The 14,317-nt window shown below is 40.7% G+C and overlaps 1 protein-coding gene across 2 annotated transcripts in view; it reads right to left on the bottom strand.

Moving 5' to 3' along the window:
- The window catches only part of acbd6 (acyl-CoA binding domain containing 6), a 42,204-nt gene that overhangs the window by 1,259 nt on the left and 26,628 nt on the right, over positions 1-14,317 (bottom strand). For both annotated transcript variants that reach the window (XM_061683915.1, XM_061683916.1), the window contains one exon: positions 2,787-2,817. In XM_061683915.1, coding sequence (XP_061539899.1) covers positions 2,787-2,817 — 31 coding nt within the window. The remainder of the gene's footprint in view (positions 1-2,786; positions 2,818-14,317) is intronic.

Below are 14,317 nucleotides of genomic sequence, written 5' to 3'. Positions count from 1 at the left end.
ATGTAAATATGAAATATAGTTTTTAAATGGTGATTCTCCGGGCACTCCGGTTTCCTCCCACTTCCCAAAAACATGCATGAATTGGAGACTCTAATTTACCCGTAGGTGTGAATGCGAGTGCGAATGGTTGTTTGTTTGTATGTGCCCTGCGATTGGCTGGCAACCAGTTCAGGGTGTACCCCGCCTCCTGCCCGATGATAGCTGGGATAGGCTAATCACATTTTTTGGAAAGCTGAGTTCATTTTCGCTGACGACAACCAAGCCTGATTACCTCCAGACCTGTTCAATCAAGAAATAACTTAAATAGACCCTGTCTGCCAAAAGATCTAAAAAAACCTGTGACAAAATGGCATCACATCCAAAGAAATTCCAAAACAGATAAGAAAAAAGCCATTGACATCTATCAGTCTGGAAAGAGACAAAAAGCCATTTTTAAAGCTTTAAGACTCCAGCAAACCACAGTGAGAGCCATTATCCACAAATGGAAAAAACATGGAACAGTGGAACAGTGGAACAGTAAACCTTCCCAGGAGTGCCCGGCCTACAAATATTACCCCAAGAGCACAGCAACGACTCACCCAGGACTCACAAAGGAACCTAGGACATTATCTGGCCTCATTTGCCTTAGGTAAGGCCAGTGTTCATGACTCAACAATAAGGACGAGGTAAAAATGGCATCCATGGCAGAGTTCCAAGGCAAAAGGTACTGCTGACTAAAAAGAACATAAAGGCTAGTCTTACTTTTGCAAAAAACATCTGAATGGTTCCCAAGACTTTTTAGAAAATATTCTATGGACTGACAAGACAAAAAATTTACTTTTTGGAAAGTGTGTGTCTCGTTACATGTGGCTTTAAATAGTTTTTTCCCTTAAGAAATAAAAACACCATGTAAAAAAATGACATTTTATGTTTACTTAGGTTATATTTGTCTTATAGTTATACTATCTGTTTGATGATCTTAAACAAAGTGGGCAAAATATGGACCAAAGAATTTGAGAAGGGTACTATAAATAGCCCGATATACCATATCAGTGTGACAGCATGTACAGTGGATATAAAAAGCAAACACAACACTGTTCACCACCAAAAGAACACCATACCTAGAGTGGAGCATGGTAGTAGCCGAATCATGCTTTGGGCTGTTTTTCTTCAACTGGAACTGGGGCTTTAGTCAAGGTAGAGGGAATTATAAAGAGTTGTAAATACTAGTTAGTATTAGCACAAAACCTTGAGCCTTCTACTGGAAGGAAAAGAGTTGGATGATGTGTAGACTTTTTACATCCACTGTAATTACTAAATTACTAAATAATTAAATTTCCTTCCTCTCCAATCTACAGTATTTGAATTTTTTTAAAATTTCATTGCATCACTCTCTCTCAACCAATCAAAACAGCAGTATGTCTAGCTCTACCCTGCACAAGCAGACCAAAGTGTGCCACTACAACAGGAGACCCCTACTAAAGGGCTCTGAAAAGTGTTCAGTTAAAAACGCAATAAAATGTGTACCAAATGAACCATGATACTTTGTAAAAACTTTGCTCATTTGTGTCTACTAGTTTATTCCACATACACTGGTACTGTTGAAAAGCCCATCTGCAGGCCCGCCTGTTGCCACCCTCCCGGACCTCTGCTTCCCTCCAACGCTTCATTTCTGCCCCCAGGGCAATTTGTGTCCCCACTAAAAGGGTCTTCTCTCATCCTTTCAAGAAGAAGGTGGGTGGGGAGGCTTACACCTTCTTAACCTATTTAGTGGATCTCTGCCTTGCCAATGCACCTCTCACCCTGCTGGTACCTCACGGCGCCCCCCTTTCCCTCTCACTATGTGAGTGCTCTTCTTTGTCAGTGTCTAACGCTGCTTTAAAACAGTGGACTATGTGCTCCGCCATGATCGCTGATGTCAGCAGCGCAGTGACTGACAGCCAGGCCTTTTAACCTCAAAGAGTGTATGCGAGATGTGATGATACATCGGAAATGCGAGTGTATAGGTGTGCTCGAGCAGGGCACGTGTGAAAGCCAGCAGAGATTAGTGTGCGGCTTATTTTTTTTCTGAGCTAGCCCTGCATTTGATAAGTGTTTTATTTAGCCACGGAAGCGCGTGGCACGTGGTCGACGTCTCGCCTGGGCCTTGAGCTGTAAAAAAATAAAAAATAAGAAAAAAGAAAAAGTAGCTGCCCCTCAGGGGAGCCATAGAGGAGGAGAACAATTTATGGCGAGCAGTAAACCCTCAATTAATCACTACCCAGCCGCCATGGCCCTGTGCAAAGAGAGGTGGAAATGAATGTTCATTCTCTGCTATTTGTCTCTCGGAGTTCATCGGTTATGTTTATTAGTCATCTTCTTACATGCCACCCCCGTTTGTGGGTGCATGTGCCAGTGGGTGACGCAACATGGCCACCACCAAACTCCTGTGGAGAGGTGGGGAGGACAGATGGTTGAGCCACAAATGCAGGCTCAGAAGGACAAGGGAACCGCCCCTCAGGGACATGTGTGTTGGGGCATGAGAGGGTCAGGAGGAGTCTCAGAACTGCTGCTGATTTCCTCTGGGAGGCCTGGCGATTATTACACACATCTATACACACACATTTGCTAACATAGATAGAACAAATACAGGTAGGAATAGCCACACATGCATAGATACAAACATACCAAAGGACATGCACAAGGAACAGGAAAGCCTCATTGGGATGGAAAAGGAGCACAGGAAGTTGACGGGGACACATTTCCATCAATGTGCAGATGCACTTAAAAGTTAACAGAAAGACCCACATCAACAGCTGCCTTCTTACCATAATGTAGCGCCGTCTGTCCTTCATTATCCTGTGAAAGGCAAAGACAATGTTCAAAAGACTTGTGACGAATGAAGAATAAATCAGCACAGAGTTATGACAATAGAAATAAATTTGCAGCCAACATTGGCAAGCACAAATCCAAATGCTCCAAATTCACCTGTTAGCATACCAATCAGTGGCTACTTGTTGGGGATAGGTTTTCATTGGCCCATGGGGGGGATTATGAGGAGATGAGGTATTGATTTGGGAGCAAACATGATCATGATCTGTCTGACTGCTTTGTGTGCTTTCAAAAATATGTTTATGTATTTCAATTAGGGATGAGCATGACAAATTTCCTTGATCGACCAATGGGAAAATTATTAAAACATATGATGATGAAAAATTATTTTAAATATTTTTAAATAGGATGGGAGAATCTCTCTGAATGATTTAAACTCCTGTTTCAATGCCAGTGATGGACTGAGCAGAATACACTACCCAGAGGAGTTGTGCCACAGTGGACGTTTGCGTGGATGTCACCCAACTTCCCACAGCTAACGGCATGTTGTTCTTCCGCTTTAGACCACAAATCCAGTAAAGTGGTAGTAGTGGTGGTACATTACATTTTGACTTAACTGCTTTATGATCAATAAACAATAGATTCTACACAATCACTATAACCATCCTCAACAGGTTGGTTCTTCTGTTTAAGGCTTTGGCTTTGAAAGGTGCCATACTGGAGATGGGCATGATAAATCGATTACAATTTGTGTAATGTAAATCAAAGCTGAGATTAGCTTTGTAAGGGCATCGTAGACAGCTGTTGCAGCAGCTATTACCACAGTGTAGAAATATGTTTACAAGTGGTTACCTGTCATTTATTTCTTTAAATATACAGTATGTTTACTTAACATGGTAGCTATGTGACACTGACACACATAAGGTTGGGCATCGAGAATCGAGAACCGGGACTAACACTCCGGTTTTCCCGGAACCGTTCAAATTAAAATGTTCCCAGTTTCGTTGCCTAGTCCTCCAGCCGCGAAGTGGCCAAAACCAACAAAGAAGAACGGGCACAATAATGTGCTCGTGCCCAACGGCAGCGGCGGCGAACAAAAGTGTGTCTTAACTTTGTTGAAATGAATGACCAGTCGCCTCAGTGCAACACTTGGAATAAGATTATACTGTGCAAAGGAGTTTTACACGATGTGTAGCGTCTGACGCGCTCCGAGCCTCAGCCTACACCGTGCGGAGCTTCAGTGAAGTCAACTCTAAGTCAATTGGGTGAGTGAAACAATAAAATACGTCTATGCCAACATTGAGACAGCTAACAATGTAAACAGTTGCTTGCACTTTTTGCACTGATGGTTTTTAGCATTTATTACAGTCTTTAAACCAATGTAAGTGCCAATGATTAAAAAAAAAACAAAAAAACTTAACATTGGGCTAAAACTTCACCAGAGCAACTTTACATCAAAATGAATTGGGACAAAATTCACATAAACGTTGTCTCACATTATCACAAACACAAACCTTGGGCCTCATCAGGGAATAGGGAAAGGAATCAGCATTTTATAGCATTTGTTTCCATCCATTAAAAAAATTAAATAAAATAAAAAATAAAAAAATAAATCCTAATAATAATAAAAAATAAAACAATCACTGGTGCCGTGTGAAGTTACTTTTTGTGCCAAAATGCTGAGTTCTGGTGCGTACCCTTCAAAATAAAAGGCTACAAGCTTAAAACAAGAAGTCAAGTTCAAACTTGGACATATAAACCATGTGATGTGATGAAACAGAATACAGAGGCAGCTACTGTCAGTGAAGTCAAGCCAACTGGGTGGGTGAACCAAAAAAAATACATAGTTAAAACAGTTGAAGTAACTATTTTAACAATGCTATATTTGATTTGTAGCATAAACATTAATTAATGAATATTAAGTCAATTGGGTTAGTTCCATACACATTACCTTTTAGTTCATAGGTTTGATACTGGTTATAAAGAACCTTGAGTCAAAACTTCATTTTAGTCTATGCGGCGGGCTGCTAAGAAAATTGATGCTTATAATTTGGACATCCTTTTTATAAACCATGCAAACTTTTCTGACCCAGCCCCTTAAAAGAACCTGACTCGAGAATCGTTTGGAACCAGAATCGAACTAAAGAATCGGAACCGGAATCGCTCAAATACAAACGATGCCCAACCCTAGATACACATCAGTCCTGGGACAACAGAGGGTATGTTAAGAGTTAGTGGTGTGTCTGTGTGTGTGTGATGGTAATTCAGGTTAAGAGGTCAATTGTAGAGACATAATTCTTGTTAGAAATGTGGCTTGAGGACAGGGCTAGAGGTGTGTGTATAGGTATAATAAGACCCAATCTATGACAGGCATCATCAACAGAAGATTCAGTTCTTAATCACTGCTCCAGCCTGCCTTTGCACCTCATAATGATGATGAATGGTCAAAGTGCTGGCGGCACCTTCAGAACAAAAATCCAATGGGTTCACGTGATTGGAGGCGGATTATAACGCGGCAGACATAGTGACATTTCGTTTTCTGCAGTGAAAACACTTTGAAAAGATTAAAAGCATGATGATGAAAGTGTGCATTAGTCTTGTTCACTTTTGGTATTTCAACAGTAACTTTTCCTCGTGACTACCAAGTCTTCTGCTTCTTGCCTCACTTTTTTTTTGTCATCTCTTTCCCTCCACTTCTGCTGTCATTACCACATCCACCTTTTCCCTCTTTACCCTTCACTCAAATACTCCACCATATTCCCTCTGCTTCCATCCCCTGTTTCCTTATTTTTCCCTCCTTCCCTCGCTTCTTCCATCCAGACCATCCTCAGTGCATGGTGATCCTATTGTTATGCTCTCTCTCTTTCCTACACTCTTTTTCTCTCTGTCTCTGGGGCAGCACTTTGGGGATCTTCTAATTGGATTAGAGCTTTCTATTCCCTCTGGGTGGGTCTCAAACACAGATGCAAATCTCCACCAGTGAGTAGAAAAAGGGTCGTAGTTAACCCACAACAAGAATGTTGGCAGTCTAACTGGGAAATCCCACCCTGCTTGTTGTTTGTTGGTGTTAAATAGAACTGGCTAAAACTGTGTTAAAATGGGAACATTTCGGATTAAAAACAATGATTCATCACTCCAGAGGTTGTTGACTTTAATATCCATGTATACTTGACAAAGAGTCATCGATATGCAGAATAAATGGAATGTCGGGTTTCCCTTTGATCCCTCCATCCATTTTCTGAGCCGCTTCTCCTCACTTGGGTCGCGGGCGTGCTGGAGCCTATCCCAGCTATCAACGGGCAGGAGGTGGGGTACACCCTGAACTGGTTGCCAGCCAATGGGTTTCCCTTTGAATATTATGAAAATGCATGATAAATAGCAGTTCTTATTCACATGTTCTTGCGAGAATTGCACTAAAATGTATGAACTGTAGCACGTTCAGAAAAAAATAAAAATAAAAACACTCATACAGCAACAAGCCAAATCTTTGTCTACATGAATACCCATTCATTGGCTCAATCAAAAGCCTGAAATGTGACAGCAACCGCCTTGGGTCATGCATTATGATGACACTCAGGAGCATTTTTTTTTCACTAATCAATCTTGAGATGCTTCTAAAACTTGAATGAGTCCACCTGTGGTAAATTCAGATGACTGAACATCGTTTGGAATGGCACACACCTGTCTATATAGGGTCTCATAGTTGGCAGTGCATATCAGAGCAGAAACCAAGCAATGACGTCTAAGGAATTGTCTGCTGACCTCCGAGACTGGATTGTCTCAAGGCACAAATCTGAGGAAGGACACAGAAGAATTTCAGCAGCATTTCCGATTTTTATTTTTTATTCGGAAAAGGAAAAAGTTTGGAATTACCAGGACCCTTCCTAGATCTGGCTGTCCGACCAAGCTGAGTAATCGGGGAAGAAGGGCCATGGTCAGAGAGGTGAACAAAAACCCTATGGTCATTAAGGTGGAGCTCCACTGTTCCCTTGTGGAGCTAAGAGAACCATCCAGAAGGTCAACCATTGCTAACGCACTCCTCTAATCAGCCCTTTATGGTAGAGTGGCCACACGGAAGCCACTTTTCCCTTAAAAGCACATGGCAGCCCACTTGGAGTTTGCCAAAAGGCACCTTAAGGATTCTCACACCTGCAGAAACCAAATTCTCTGGTCTGATGAAACCAAAATAAAACATTTTGGCCTGAATTGCAAGCATCATATCTGGAGAAGAAGAGGCAATGCTCATCACCTGGCTAACACTATTGCGACTGTGAATTTAATCTTCAAACTGATAAAAGTTATTGTTTTTAGCAAATAAAAGCTGGGACAGGTGGCAAAAAAGGTGGGACAGGTGGCAAAAAAGACTGAGAAAGTTGAGGAATGCTCATGTTTGGAACATCCCACAGGTGAACAGGCTAATTAGGAACAGGTGGGTGCCATAATTGGGTATAAAAGGAGCTTCCCTGAATTGCTCAGTCATTCACAAGCAAAGATGGGGCAAGGTTCACCTCTTTGTGAACAAGTGCGTGAGAAAATAGTCGAACAGTTTAAGGACAATGTTCCTCAACATAAAATTGCAAGGAATTTAGGGATTTCATCATCTACGGTCCATATCGTCATCAAAAGGTTCAGAGAATCTGGAGAAATTACTGCATGTAAGCGGCAAGGTCAAAAACCAACATTGAATGCCCATGACCTTCGATCCCTCAGGCGGCACTGCATCAAAAACTGACATCAATGTGTAAAGGATATCACCAAATGGGCTCAGGAACACTTCAGAAAACCAATGTCAGTAAATACAGTTTGGCACTACATCCGTAAGTGCAACTTGAAACTCTACTATGCAAAACAAAAGTCATTTATCAACAACACCCAGAAACGCTGCCAGCTTCTCTGGGCCTGAGCTCATCTAAGATGGACTGATGCAAAATGGAAAAGTGTTCTGTGGTCCGACGAGTCCACATTTCAAATTGTTTTTGGAAATTGTGGACGTCGTGTCCTCCGGGCCAAAGAGTAAAAGAACCATCCGGAATGTTATGGACGCAAAGTTCAAAAGCCAGCATCTGTGATGGTATGGGGCTGTGTTAGTACCAATGGCATGGGTAACTTACGCATCTGTGAAGGCACCATTAATGCTGAAAGGTACATACTGGGTTTGGAGAAACATATGCTGCCATCCAAGCAACGTCTTTTTCATGGACGCCCCTGCTTATTTCAGCAAGACAATGCCAAACCACATTCTGCACCTGTTACAACAGCGTGGCTTCGTAGTAAGAGTGCTAGACAGGCCTGCCTGTAGTCCAGACCTGTCTCCCATTGAAAATGTGTGGCGCATTATGAAGCGTAAAATATGACAACGGAGACCCCGGACTGTTGAACAGCAGAAGCTGTACATCAAGCAAGAATGGGAAAGAATTCCACCTACAAAGCTTCAACAATTAAGTGTCCTCAGTTCCCAAACGTTTATTGAATGTTGTGAAAAGAAAAGGTAATGTAACACAGTGGTAAACATGACCCTGTCCCAGCTTTTTTGGAACGTGTTGCAGCCATAAAATTCTAGGTTAATGATTATTTGCTGAAAACAATAAAGTTTATCAGTTTGAACATTAAATATCTTGTCTTTGTAGTGCACTCAATTAAATATAGGTGGAACATGATTTGCAAATCATTGTATTCTGTTTTTATTTATGTTTAACACAATGGCCCAACTTCATTGGAATTGTACTTTGTCATTATGGTATAATTTATTTAGATTTTTTTTGAAAGAAATAAAGAAAAAACTACTCAAATCAGCTTTAGAATAAGTCTGTAACAGCAAAATTTGGGAAAAGTGAAGGGGTGTAAATACGTTCTGGTGGCAGTGTATATATAATTTACACAGCAATAGAAAAAAGCAGTTACCCCTTTATAAAATCTTGCTGGACTTTTTCATAAGTTCAATTTTCAGTGCCGTAATCAAAATTCCTATAGGTGAAAGGCCAAAATGTGTTTTTAAAAATACCCATGTAAAAAATGTGAGTCATACTATATTGGATACAACACGGAATAAGTCACCTCAACTAACGAAAGAACTTAAAACAATGTAGAGTAACAAAATGCAATATTTAAAATGACAAATACAGATGTATAGTGCGTTGACTGTAGACGGTGTTTTTAATGCAATGTGTAGCGTGTGTGTGTGTGTGTGTGTGTGTGTGTACGTACATGTGATGGGTCAGTGGCCTGTCCGCTCAGTGTTCCCTAATGCCCCTGGATCAAGGACCGAGGCTTGATGGAATCACAGGAAATTGGATTGTCTTCCATTTGCTTTGGAAGTAGCTTGGAAGACAGACCGGCCCCTTACTCCCGCCACCCCCCGCTCGGGTGCACCCCTGTTCCCATCCCATTACAGAGGCATGTTGAACCAAACCCCTGCTTTCGCATGTCATCCAAACTTTCCCCTTGCGGTGCAGAAACGTCAGCAGAGTGTTCAATAAAGCAGCTGCTTGCACAATAGCAGTATCTCCAGCACCGAACAGTGGATCACCCTAATGGGCCGGACCAATATGCTTAGGTGCAGCATGAATAGGGAATGACCTATTAGTACAATTGCGGTATTGCTAGATGTTAAAATCACACCCATCTATCATTTCTACCATGCAAGTGAGGTGAGGTAAGAGATTGATGAAAGAGAAAAGAGAAAGACGTGCCGCACAGTTTTGATTTTTTTTAGTCTTACAAATAAATAGGTCCGAAGAAAACCTTAGATAGCATGTTTACATTTTTGTGTAAACTCATAAAAAAGCATAGCATCTGTCATATGTCTGATGAGAGTGGTGGAATATCAAGTCAGTAATAAAAACTGTCAGCTGTACTTAAACTTATCCACAGCACAAAGATAGGAGGACTGTCACAAATGTCATTCATAGAAAGTGACTGAACTGGTTTTATGCCTGGATCCGCTTTCACAAATTTCTTGCTGGTTGAACAAGAATAGTCCAAATCTTGAGCCTAAACTGTTTACAGCAGCATTAAGTGGCAGCTTCAAGGTCATAAAACATAACTCAGTTTGGGGATACAAATAGAACGCAGAGATCTCTGGAGTCTATGATACAGTCTCGCGGCATTTCATTCTGATTGTGTGTCTGAACCTTGGATGAGATTTGTTGCGGTTGATGTTAAAGCCTGTCCTGTCAAATCCAGCAGATCCAGCGGTGGAACAAGCTTCCCCCAAAACTGAACAAATCTCTATAAGGCAGCAGAACTAGGTGATTTATCCCAGCAACCATGAATTAAATATAATAAACTTAATAATCATAAGTTAATATGATTGCCGTTGTATACAAGTGTGTATGTTGAAATAATGTATACAGTCATGGACCACTACATTAGGTACAGCTGCAAAATGTGATCACTGCCCTTACAAAGACAATAGTGTTTAGTTTTGAACAACACTCATTCAACACGCAATGACACATTTATCACAGAGCGCTGTTTCTAATATTTTGCCTCCTACTGAAACTGTCAAAGAAGTTTTAGAAGAAGATAGATCTCTTCCAATGAGAATTTTGCATGGGTGCCTAATGTTGTGGTCGGTTGATTGTGCCTTTCATCAATCAATCATTGTTTACAATTTGAGACAGTGTGATTAGCTTCAATGACAGATCAAAAGACACATATTGGCTTTCTTACCAAATTACACCTGATTTTATCCTTATTATATACAGATGCTTTGACATATCGTTGCTGTTGAGCGTAAACCTCATTTATCCAAATACTGTCAAGTTCATATTTTTTCACAAATCTGTACATACGTAGGCTGCTATTGTTACGCATTATTAACCAATTTAGAGTGTTGAAAATAGATTGAGAACAAATCCATTAACTGTCTGAGACGTGTTGTAAAACTGCGCCTCTTCCCTAACTCTGGAGGAGCCATGAGGTATTTTGTTGCCTCAAGACTGGTGAAATTCTGGATGCTTTTTGGACAGTAACAAGTAAAAATAGGTTAGATACATCTGAGTAAACCTGTTTTGTTAAAAAAATAGATTGCCATAATACTTCTGTGCAGAAGAAACTGGTCAGCCAAGAAGGTAGGCACATGAAGATTCATTTCCACCGCTTAGTCAGCTCATCGCTTAGTGCATCACACATAAAGATCTTCGGAAGATGATGTAACAACACTTGTTTTATTTTGTGAAGTATGAAAGAGTTTTTGTCTAGTCGGGTGGTTGGCAGAAGTGCAAACTTTGATGTGGACAGCTGGCATTGGCGATGTGTCCGACCGATCATTTTAATCATCCATCCATCCATTTTCTGAGCCGCTTCTCCTCACTAGGGTCGCGGGTGTGCTGGAGCCTATCCCAGCTGTCATTGGGCAGGAGGCGGTGTACACCCTGACCTGGTTGCCAGCCAATCGCAGTGAAATCATAATAAATTCGAGATTTTTAATTTATTTTTAAAAGAAATATATTATTACATTAGTAATTCAACACGATTTTGGGGTGTTGTTGGTGAGTAACAGTATATGATAGCAACATTAAGGTATAATCCCAATTTGAATGATACGGCCCAACAGCGTCGATAATCTAAATCCATCCATCCATTCTCTGTACCATTTATCCCCACTAGGGTTGCGAGTGTGGTGGAGCATATCTCAGGGGTACAACCTGAACTGGTCACCAGCCTATAGCAGGACGCACGCACGCATGTGCGTGCGCACACACACACACACACACACACACACACACATATACACACACACACACAACCTAAGGACAATACATATAAGGACAACATATATATATATATATAAAACTGGTCACCAGCCTATAGCAGGACGCACGCACGCACGGACGCACGCACACACACACACACACACACACACACAACATAAGGACAATTAAGAATCTTCAATTAACCTACCGTGCATGTTTTTGGAATGTGGGAGGAAAACCGGAGTACCCAGGGGAAAACCCACGCAGGCACGGGGAGAACATGCAAACTCCACACAACTTCAGAACTGTGAGGTCGATGTGCTCACCGTGCTGCCAGATTCTAAATCAACATCAATATCAACAAATTTACCATACTGATTAAGTGACACTTCTGTAAAGACAACTAAAAAATTTGCTTGCTGTTCAGCATTTAAAGGACCAGCTTCCAATTTGAACTGTGTTGTGAAATCCTAATATATCAGGGATAAATTAGAGCAATCATCATGGATTCTCTCTCTGTTTTGTTCTTCTTCCTTTTTTAAACTTCACACTATCCCATTTCTCTTCTCCTCTCAACATTAAACACGTGGGGAAAAAATGGTCCAGCAATTATGATTTATGAACAATGCATACAGCAGCTTCTGACTTTTGTAGTGACAGCGGCTGGGAGGGAGTGCGCGCGTGTATTGGGTGAATCGATCGACTGAAATCATTGGCATGCAGATTCAAGCAGATCGCATTATGCAGAGCAGGTGCCATTAATCAAAAAGCTGCAAGATGGAGGAGATGAAGATGATGGTCACTAAACCCGGGCCAATCAAGAACAAGAACAGCAACTGTGGCCCCAAAAACCTGAAACGTCATAGACTTTTTAAAGATTTTATGATGAATGACTGCAGAGCACAAGACATACCAAGTGAGTTTTTGTGAATAGGATGGATTGCAAAGACCTGTGAGACAAACAAGCAGGCACGGGTTATCAGCAATGACAGAGTACTTGCACTTTTACATGATTAACGACTGAGCGAAGCACATATATCATAATCCTTTTTAAACAACTATTTTTGGTCATTACATATTCTTGCAAGACTGACTTTCTTCACACACTTCAGCCTTTCACAATGCAATTGTAGCATCTCCGCATAAAACAAGTTAATAATAATAATGAATGTAACGCACTGGTAAACATGCCCCTGTTCCAGCTTTTTTGGAACATGTTGCAGGAATCAAATTCAAAATGAGTGCATATTTGGAGAAAGAGAAAAAAGGTTAATCAGTTTGAACATAAAATATCTTGTTGTTGTAGTGTATTCAATTGAATATAGATTAAAAAGGATTCGCAAATCCTTGTATTCTATTTTTATTTACATTTTACACAACGTCCCAACTTCATCAGGTTTTGGAGAAGTTTAAATCCTCCCAAAAGTTTTCTTCTAGTTCAGAAAGATTTGACAAGTCAACTAATGTTCAACAACTTTTATTCTTCACATCCATTGTTGGTGGACAGCATTTCGCGGTGAAAAACTGTAACAAAATATACAATTACACACTGTGCAATAATTACATTGTAATTGTGGCTAATCACAATTTTTGGTTAATTTATACTGATCACACCCAAACCTGATTACCTCCAGACCTGTTCAATCAAGAAGTCACTTAAACATAATTTGTCCTGACAAAATCGGACAAAAGATCTAAAAAAGCGGCTACAAAATTACATAATCCAAAGAAATTCCAGAACAGTCGAGAAATAAAGTAATTGACATCTATCAGTCTTGAAAGGGTTACAAAAGACATTTCTAAAGCTTTAGGATTGCAGCGAACCATAGGGGTTGCTGTACAGTAGAAACTCCAAAGACATACAAAAATATCCCTAAAAATTGTGCAGAACATTTGACAATCAGCAAAGGATTTGCATGTTTTTGGGGTTTGTTTGTTTTGCAAACCTTATCATATAAAGGGAGGAGCCCTTTATTATTTGTCATTAACAATAACACTGACTGTTTTGTATTTTTAACTCAATTTGTTCATGTTAAATATTAAATGTTACTTTAAAATGTCCCCGTACAGTTAATGAAGGCTTTATGATGGTGACAGTTGGACCCTGGAAATGATGTATTGCCGCCATAGTCTAAGGGCGAAATTGATTCAAAAGCCGAACAAATCAGAAGTCAAGCCGAACAGATTGTGCTCCAACTAAGAGGCTCTACTCTAATTGTATGACTTGGTTAGAGCGTGGTGGTAATATTGCTAAGGTCAGAGGTTCATCCTCCATACCTCAGTATGGAAGGAGTTATCTTTTAATCAGTGTTACAGGTTCTTTACATGAATTCCAAATCTATCTTTCAATCTTTAAATAGGTACAGTATTAGTTGCCAACAAAGCTATTCACTTCCTGAGGATTATTTAATACCCTAGAGCAAGGCACTGAACATACAACATCTCTCGAGAGTGTAAATTGAATTTCCCCATGCAGGAAAATTATGTTTATTTACTTTTGCAAACGTGAGGTATTTTTGAGTGCGTGTGTGTCTTGGAATTTTAAATGAAAAATCTGATGCGTGTGTGCGTTCTATGGGCGTTGTGTGTGTGTGTGTGTGTGTGTGTGGGGGGGGGCTTAATTGAATCTGGGCCTCCTCTCAGAGCGCAAGAGGTAACCTTGCCACTCAGTGTGTGAGGACTGCCACCCGTGGTCAAATTAGCTTGACGCCTAACTCGCTGCCCTTCACACCGTCTGGGTGTGTCCTTCAGGTGCCCGGGTCCCCCCCCCACCCCACCCACGCCTATAGCTGACATCATAAACCAGTAAAGATGGTATAGAGTACTGCTAT

Source organism: Phycodurus eques, chromosome 8, assembly GCF_024500275.1.
Source record: "Phycodurus eques isolate BA_2022a chromosome 8, UOR_Pequ_1.1, whole genome shotgun sequence".
In the NCBI taxonomy this organism is placed as follows: domain Eukaryota; kingdom Metazoa; phylum Chordata; class Actinopteri; order Syngnathiformes; family Syngnathidae; genus Phycodurus; species Phycodurus eques.
This window is presented reverse-complemented; position numbering and strand designations above follow the sequence as displayed.